Here is a 9,376-nt window from a genome sequence, read left to right on the forward strand (position 1 = left end):
TAACAGCTTTGTGCAATTTCGCGTCCAGCTTTGCCTATGTTTTGTTGAATTTCTGCATTGCATTACTGACTTCCCATGATGTGCACCACAACCATGTCAGCATGTAAAAAATAAAAAATAAAAAACAAAAACAAACAAAAAAAGAACTTCGCTTTTAGACAGTAAAGAAAAATGTTGAGATTGCAGATATATGCTTCTTTCTTTTAAAATATTATCCTGGGCAATTAATTTTCTGCCCTTACCAATTACCGAAATTAAATTGAGTGATTTTCCAAAAGTACCCAACTGCTATGAAGGGTCAGTGTAAAGTAGCACCAGCTTTTGCAAGGCTGGAGTGAAAATGGATGAAAATGAACAAATAGACGTATTGACTAGAAAAAAATCATACTGTACAATTTGAGGCACACTAAAACATTTGGAAGCAAATGCAGGACATGCTTTACATAAGAAACAAATTGAAAACATAAACACCAAGAGAGGCATGGGACTGTGAAGCAACGAAAAGAAAATACCAGTGTTCCTATTATTCATGCAAATTTGTTTGACCATAAGTTAGTCACATAGCTAGCTGGTTAAGAGTAAGTACACCTAAAACACATAGGAATGAAAGATGGTGCTTGCTTCTGAATTGTAATACATATAACAAAACAAAAATAAAACAGTTGTAGTGCCTATAAAAGTACCAATGGGGAGGGCACTGAAGATTTTCCCTTTGGTCGAAAAAAAAAAAAGATTTTCATGAAAGCACAAATAGCTGAACTGAACAAGTTACTAAAAGAGAGGCGAAAAAAAAAAAAGGATATTCAGGGCATGTACACTAAAAGCAACCTCCGTAAGTGTATTTACTTTTTCACTGATCAAAATAACAATTTCACCACAATCTTCAAACAAAAACCAAGATAAAGCAGACCCCCATGAGTTTTCACCAGGACTTCAGTACACAGAATGTTCAGAACTCCAGCATTATCAATAATGGTCAAGTGTTGCAACAATAAATCCTAATTCCTGCTAGTTTGGATGTATTTCCATGCAGCTGCACATTGGTTTTGAACAGCATTGCAAGTGTAATGTGGCTAGCATGCAAGCCAGCGCCATAGAGTCAAATTGTAACATACCACTTTAGCACTGTAATAATATGCAAGACTAAATAGGTTTTTACACATCAAAGCAAAAAGATCAACTCTGAAGGAGAATGGAGGGTGGTGCATGACAACCTGCAACAGTTCTCTGGTTATTAGGAGCATTTCACAAGCAACATGTTTTCAAAATGTAACTTTACTCCATGAACACTTTGCATTCAGATATTCTGTCCCCTTAAAAGAGTCAGGTCATTTCTAGAGACTGGATGTTTAGGCACTAACACTGCTGTTTTAGGTGCCTACAACAAGCACTAAAGGTACCATTTAAAACATATATATGCACCAATTACAGTCTTCTCAATTAAAAAGAACTATGATGTGAATCTGCAAATAAATTGTGGCTCTCCAAGAACACAGCCCACTAAACCCTTGTGTTGCAAAACTAATTTTATTTTCTCAATGAAAAGGAAGGAGGCAGGTTGCATAGCTTACAAGGTTTACCTGAAACCTAGTGGAGTTAGCCACCACAGTTAAAGTTGAGAAAGCAGCAACAAACAAGCACCATTCCAATATTTCCGGGTTTCATATTGTGCCTATTTTCACCGAGTATTAGTTTGCATCCAAGAGAAAAGTAACACTCAACATCCACAAAAGTTAGCTTGAGAGAATGCTACGGGCCGCACAATGAGCGACGGAACATAAAACGAAAAACGTAACGCTAGGAAACAGGAAGACTGCAGTACGGACCAGTGAGCCAAATGCAAGGAGTTTACGATAAATAGGTTGACTTGTGTGCGTCATGTAATGTGTAGAGATGATGACCGGTGGGCTATCTAGAGTAATGAAATAGGTGCCAGGGGAAGAGATGCACAGTTGCGGGCAGCGGACGATTTCGTGGCCTGATGAGGTGAGGAACCTTGTAGGCACAAGATGTAGTTGGTGGAGTTAAGGCTGCAGAGTTATGAGGAAAACAGAACATACGCTGACCAAGGCGAAGAATTACAGCGTTAAAGAGCTTGACATTATGGAGCCCACATGAGAGCCGTGTTCACAATGAATAAGAAACAAGAAGGGCGTGAGTTTACTGTGAATGAGTGCCTAACGCAGAGAGCAAGCACAATGTGCTCAATCCCGTATAAGTCCGTGTTCTTCTTGTTTCCTGTTCATTGTGAGCAAGGCTCATGTATTTAATAATTTCTTCAGATTGGTTGGTGTCTGTTCTGTTTTCTTCATGATTCTTCTCGAACAGATGAAAGTTTGTCAAACTCTTGACTTTGACGCAGGGGTAACCGGCAATCCCTAGGTGAGGCCTTCATCCTGCAAAGTGCATAAATAGGCTAATGATGATGGTGACACATAAGGTTGGTGTTTGAACAAATCATCACCACAAGCCCAAAAAGTCACCAGGCTATAGCGACTCTTTGACTTCCTAAACTCAATTCTAGCAAGCAGCGATTATAAGGTCCCTGATTCCTAGATGTGTTTAGAAAATCTCACGTGCCTGCAAAGAACTCCAGCCCTTGTGGAAAACATTAAAGAAAATGCCAATGCTGCTAGGACAACTCCTGGAAGCTCAATGCTAAAAGGAGGCTCCCCCGCAATTTGAAGACAGCAACAGAGTGCCATTCATAGTAAGCAGAAGACACAATAACTTTCCAGTTACCAAGCACTCCAGAAGGTGGCTTTTACTGACTGCGCCACTATTCTCAGTGCATTACTTTTTTGGCGACAGAATGATAAAGTTTTTAGATAATCGGAGAGGTTAGCTTAGTGTAAGACTTGGCATGCTACTTCAGGTGAGATGAGCAGGCATGAAAGGAGAGTGAGATGAAAACAAAGTGCGTGCACACACACATGCCCACACAAAAATGTACGGCAATTACAAAAGTGGTAGGCAGTGCAGAAGGAAAATTGAAAACCAGCTGTCTTGTAATCTATAAATCACTATTCACACAAGTGTTTGGTTGAAGCAAACAAATTACATGCACGAATAAAAAAAATGTAAGAAGAGGACATAGAGCTCAAAAGGAAGAAGTACTGTTTTCAGAAAACATGACAATATTCTTCAGGAGAGATTTCCGCATTAAAGCTCAGTGACAGTCCTGATACGATACAACCATGTTACATTTGGTGGCCTCTTGAGTTCAACGTTCTCTTCTTCCATTACAATATATAAGAATAAAAAGAATGTAGCTAATTCTAAAGCAGCAATACATGATGCATTGAAATATCAGTGGTGTGGTCAACACAGTCATCATTCTTGATGGCCCCACAAGTCATGCAGCCTGTAAAAGATATCCAAGTTTCTTAACAGAAGGGCTGAAGCATTTCGCATTGTACTCTGGCAACAATGTTATGTGTAGACGCTCTGTAGCGCCTTTGTCATATTTCTAGGAATTTCAGTGAGAACTTGGCAAACTACGATTACGTTTCACGTTCTACTCCTACAGGAACACTTCGCACATGCACATTTTTCATCCACCGTGGTTGCTCAGTGGCTACGGTGTTGGGCTGCTGAGCACGAGGTCGCGGGATCAAATCCCGGCCACGGCGGCTGCATTTCGATGGGGGCGAAATGCGAAAACACCCGTGTACTTAGAGTTAGGTGCACGTTAAAGAACCCCAGGTGGTCGAAATCTCCGGAGTCCTCCACTACGGCGTGCCTCATAATGAGAAAGTGGTTTTGGCACGTAAAACTCCATAATTTAATTTTTTATGCACATTTTTCAATGTGGTCACCTTAGCGCCCAAAATACCAATCTGTTGCTGTCTCCAGCTGACATAACGAAATGTCACAACATTGATCTCCATGACAGATATTCCATCTCTTGCGTTCACAAATGAAGAAAGTTTGGCCAGGCTGGATTAAATTTACATTATCAGCGCAACAATGTGAGGCACAGCTTACAGACAGCGCTGGCTCGCAAATAATGTTTAATGACGTTTTTTATGAATAAGCGCGGCTCAGAGTGAAGGAAGCAAGACGAAGACGAGAATACAGGAGACAGGGGGAGTGGGGTGTAGTAATCTCCCAACTGATCAATTTCGTAAAGCCAGAGAAAGCCGACATGGTCAGTGCAAACAACAACAAAACACACACCTCATTGTACACGCGCCGGCAAGCTAAGAAACGTCAATTCTTTACATGATAAAGCTACAGACAGCGAGCAAACATACATACATCTGTCCAAATCTTGATATAGCTTCAGCTTCTTTTATTGCACGTTTCATCTGACGATGACGTCCTACAACCGCACATATTCTGAAGTCTGGGCTGCAGCCACAACTCGTGCACTGAGTTCAGGAATTTGCAGTGCAAATTTATGAGAACGTTACGGAATACCAACTCGCTGAAACTGCCATCAATGCTTAAAAGCGAGCGAAGAGTGAATTCACACACTCAAGAAATAGCAAAAGATCACAAGCACGCGAGTACCTTCATTAATGTCTTATTCACTAAAACATCAGAAGAATTAGAAAGCGACGAAGGAAAAAAGAACAGCCAATAGCTAACCCCACTGCGACCATGACTGAGTTTATTTAAAACATCTCCAACCCTGTGAGGCTACTCCATTCAGCATAAATCAGCATGCATGGCTTAAAGCGAACGCAAATCAGTCGCATATTCAGGCTGTCAGCCATATATTGCGGCTAAATCATTTCTAACAATCGAGAGTTGGTCAATGGACGATTCTATTTCGCTATAACAGCCAGCAATCGAAGCTGAGCGCTCAAAACGTTCACTAGTGATCATCGGCAGATAGCACTGGCATTGTACGGTAGCAGTACACGGTGCGCTTTGTTCTAACAAAGATTTTTTGATGCAATGTGACGCAGCTGAGCGCTCACTATTCAAAACGGCGATATTAGCCTGCATTGTGACATTGTTACACATAGTACTTGACATAAACGTTCCTCAGAAGTCTTGAGATTATCTGTACAGTGAAACGAAGCTATCTATGTTCTTATATGCCGCGCGGAAGAGAGTTCAAAAAGTGTTGCAACTGGTTTAAAGTTTTGAACTTACTTTCATGTTCATGATGCGCTACTTACGGTCTTTTCAATACTCCGATCGATTGGAACAACACTTCACCTTGTCATCTCCAAACGTACCGCTAGCTAGCTGTAAAGTAAGTTGTTTTCAATGATTCTGAGTGTCGACGCTGCTGTTTAGCTTTATCACGAAGCTAATTTAAGCTTTCAAAGCGCGAACGCAAGCCCAGTTGCACTCACTCTTGGGGGCAGCCATCGCGTGGTGCCGATGTCTATAGGAGGTAACTGAAATACTTGGTTTCAGTTTTTTTTTTCCAGATCAACGGCTCTCTAAAAGATGGATATTTATGGGATGCAGGACGGAAAAGCAAGGACCATAATTCTAAGAACTATTCTATATCTAGCTCGTGGTAATATAACAAGTCAGGAAGCGGCATGCAAGCTCGGAGAAACACAGAGCCTAATAACTGCGAGACATTAAGAAGGCGGCACACAACATCCTATCACATAGCGCCTGATGGTTGTTATAAGAAAGCATCACACCTATGCTTATGAAATTGCGACAAATTTCCGCATGTTCTTGAGATGTTACGCGGCTTTCGGATTGATGCGGTCCACAATTACAACGTAGGTAATACGACCATGGCGGGGTATTTGAAGTGGTCGGTGCCGCCGCCATTCCCTTGCAAGCTCCTCGCGTCGACTCTGCCGCCAGACAGATCGCGGCATTCATCACGCGGTCTTTCTACAGAATGCCTGGTTGTTGCGTTCGCCAGTGCACTCACAACGGAAAAATGGCTTATTAGTATATCCATTTCCTAGAGACCCGAAAAGACGGCTCCCGTTAGGTACGACTCCCTTAAGTGAAAATCAAGCTAGACAAGTGACAGCTGATGAACTTCTCGTGTATACGTGGTCTGAGTACCTGACTTGGCTGCAGCACTTAATCAATTTGTGGGCACAAATAAGCTCATCCGTCGGGCTGTTTCCTGCGACAGAGGTTCTTCGCCCTAAAGAAGTTCTTCTGGGCAATGAACGGTACTATAGTTTTAACGCGATCGCGTTAAGAGACCCGTGTCACAGAAGATCTGGCGTCGGTGTCTGCGGCCGGGAAAATTATCCCGAACCACGTTGACGCTCTGCGTGGTACATAGGCGTTACTGAGCTAATTGAATCTCTGAAAATATAATGCGTCAGAAAAATTTGTAGAGAACGACTTACACACAACCTACAGACATGATAGCCTCGGAATGTAATTTGAATACACGAGAAAAAAAAAAGCATAATTCTGTTACGGGGAAACTCCAACACAAACCCCTCTTCCAGCTGCCGTTTGAGCTCTGTCTTAGTAGGAGCGGCGCGGCCCAGACGATTCCTTGCAACACGATCAAAAAAACACACACACACACACACAAAAAAAAAACAAAAACAGAAAGCTCGTCTTCGTGCATAGCGCTCGCCGCCATCGTTTCCAGGAATTGATTACGGTTACCTAAGGTGCAATTGCAGGAAAGCGTGAGAAGCAGTCAGGTATCCTTGAATGCTCTCACTTTCCACTCTCAAAGGCGAAGCTCAAGCATCCTCGCAATTTTTTTTTCTTACGAGGGGGCTTCTCCGTAACTGCCTCGAGAACCTCTTCGCTGTAGTGCGCCTCATAAAGCCAGTGCTAACTGCACATGATCTGAAGAGCGCTCTGAGGCTTGGGAGCGTGGATTGTGATACACCCCGCGGACGACAGGCTATGAGCTTGATGATCGAGCATACCTTGTCGACCTCTTTTCTCAAGCGAACATGCATTGCTCAGAAAATTTGTGCGAAGAAATTGACGACTCAGATATTTCGTGCATTGTGCCGCCGACGTATGTTGTATTTCCTATTGGTAGTGATTACAGTGACAGGGGCCGGCACTACAGGGACGGGGCCCGGCTGCATTGAAGCTTCATTCTGTTATGCTCCACTTGGTTATACAAAAGCGGGCATTAAGAATCATGACGCACTCGAGAACCGATACACCCAGCAGGCCACTGTTCAATCAACTAAACATATTGCCATTCGATCTTATGCGTGAGCATAAAACAGCTAGCTACGTAAACAGTGTTGTGAAACGTAATCATCCTTTCCCTGTGTCCATACTTTTTTTCATCATCACGTGCTACCACAAGTACTGCCGCTGGAAATTTCAACCTGCTTCCTGTACATAATGTATATGGCAAAAGGCTATTTGAATTTGTTGAAGTTAAGACATGGAACAACATACCCTCCAAAATACGGAACACAAAATTTCGTCAAAGCACTATTTATTAGCTATAAACCATTGATTTTGTGCCTGTATTCTTGGGGCGCTATAACGTAAAGCTATTCCTAACTTTTCTATTCCAATTCTGCAATCAGCCTTCCGCTATTGGTCAAAAACTGTTTTGAACCTCCCCCACTTCGCCTGTCTGTTAAGCGACGACACGAAAACCACGATAGCTCCCCATCTGATAAGACGCGTACACACTGATTATGCATGACTAGAACGAACGGAAGAAAAATAGTTATTTCTGATTCGATGCCTTTTCGCCATTAGCCCTCGGCTATTGGTCAAAAGTTTTCGGGCTACACCCACTTCACCAACTTGTTACGCGATCTCATAAAACCGCGAAACCTCATCGCGTCAAAGTGACGTGTATGCGTTAAAGATGCAGTAATATGCCGAACAAAACTGGATTTTTTTCTGAATAGCCGCACGTAGCCCCGTTCCAAAAGGAATAAAAGATGGCTGCCGCCGATCACTTGGGCACTGGCTACTCGCACCTGCCGGAGAGCATGGGTTTATTTACGTACAATAAAATGTTTTGCGTGGGCGTGTAACGTTATCGAGCACTTTCGGCATATTTATGACCTCACTCTGCCAACTCTTCTTTTCTGAGGATGTGTTTTAGCGGCATTGTTGAAGTTAAGACTTGGAACAACATGCCCTCCAAAATAAGAAACACAAAATTTCGCCAAAGCACCATTTATTAGCTATAAACCACTGATTTTGTGCCTGTATTCTTGGGGCGCTGTAACGTAAAGCTACCACAGATTCCGTGGTAGAGCATGGGTCATAGCGGTTACTATCTATTCCAAGGCTCCCCTCCCACCGTCAGCCACTTTTGCCTTCGTCACGCCCACATGTTTGTGAAACTATGGCTTTTGTTTTAGCAAACATTCGTAGCTATCTTCCGAAGAGAGAGTCAGTGGAAGTTTTTCTTGATGATAACGGCACCGATATCGCTATATTTACAGAATTGTGGTTCTCCGAAAATATCCTAGACGAGGAACTGCTTGGCAACAATAAACTGTTTTTCATCTACAGACGTGACAAGGTTTCGCGCAGGGGTGGGGGCGCTTTAGCCTTTATTAAAACCAGCCTTAATTCTTCTCTCCTTCCGACTAATTCCTGTCATGAAATTCTTTGTGTCAGAATTACCCTTTCCACAAGCACATGCATAGTTATTGCATGTTGTCGCCCTCCTGACAGTGACAGTTCCTTTACTACTGATATTTACTCGGTTCTGCTCGATCTTAATACTCGTTTTCCTAAAGCCAATTACATCCTCTGCGGTGACTTTAATTTCCCTGACATCGACTAGGGAAACTTGTGCGCATTTTCTCGTCAATCGAAAGATTTCCTTGACGTTGTCATGGCATTCAACCTAAGCCAAACAGTAATCTTTCCTACACGTGTCAGTAACACCCTCTATTTAGTCTTTACCTCCAGCCCTGAACTCATCCAATCCATATCGAGCACTGACGGTTTCAGTGACCCCAACACAGTTATTTTCAACCTATCACTTCCGTTTCCCCAACGGCAGCGCTCTGTTAAGTTCATTCGCGATTACAAAAAGGGAGACTTCGCCCGTATCAACTCAGAGCTTGAGAACGTTTTTTTTTCTTTTTCATTTCAGGCAATCTGCATCTAACAAGTCTGTCCAAGAAAACTGGCTAGCTTTCAAAAATAAACTTTCAGAACTGGTCTAAACTTATGTTCCGCTGATATGCATTCGGGGCGACTCCAACAAGCCCTGGTATTCTAACTGCTTAAGGAGGCTTTCTCAAAAGAAAAAGCGTCTTTTTCGTGAAGCTAAAGGAAATGCGCTGGCTTATAAATGGAAGAAATATTTTGCGTACCTACAGGATTACACGCGTCTCCTAAAGTGTACAAAAAGAAAGTTTATCCACAATGATCTGTATGGCATTCTACAAACAGACCCAAAGAAATTCTGGCGGATGTTATCACCCAAATCAAGCAACACTCATTGCATTACCCTTTTATATCC

General features: G+C 42.5%; 1 protein-coding gene across 5 annotated transcripts in view; it reads right to left on the reverse strand.

The window, feature by feature from the left end:
• Nucleotides 1-5,341, reverse strand: part of LOC135907498 (protein krueppel-like) — a 30,471-nt gene extending 25,130 nt beyond the window's left edge. Inside the window, exons 1-3 of one of the 5 annotated variants that reach the window (XR_010566022.2) lie at nt 5,313-5,341; nt 5,107-5,202; nt 2,165-2,396 (exon numbers count right to left, since the gene is read on the reverse strand). Coding sequence is in view for 1 of the 5 variants with exons in the window: in XM_065439196.1 (XP_065295268.1) it covers nt 5,313-5,328 (16 nt within the window). In the remaining 4 variants the exon portion in view is untranslated. The other 4 variants (XR_010566023.1, XR_010566021.1, XR_010566019.1 and 1 more) reach the window with 4 other exon arrangements.
• Nucleotides 5,342-9,376: the final 4,035 nt, after the last annotated feature.

Source organism: Dermacentor albipictus, chromosome 6, assembly GCF_038994185.2.
Source record: "Dermacentor albipictus isolate Rhodes 1998 colony chromosome 6, USDA_Dalb.pri_finalv2, whole genome shotgun sequence".
NCBI classification, from domain to species: Eukaryota; Metazoa; Arthropoda; class Arachnida; order Ixodida; family Ixodidae; genus Dermacentor; species Dermacentor albipictus.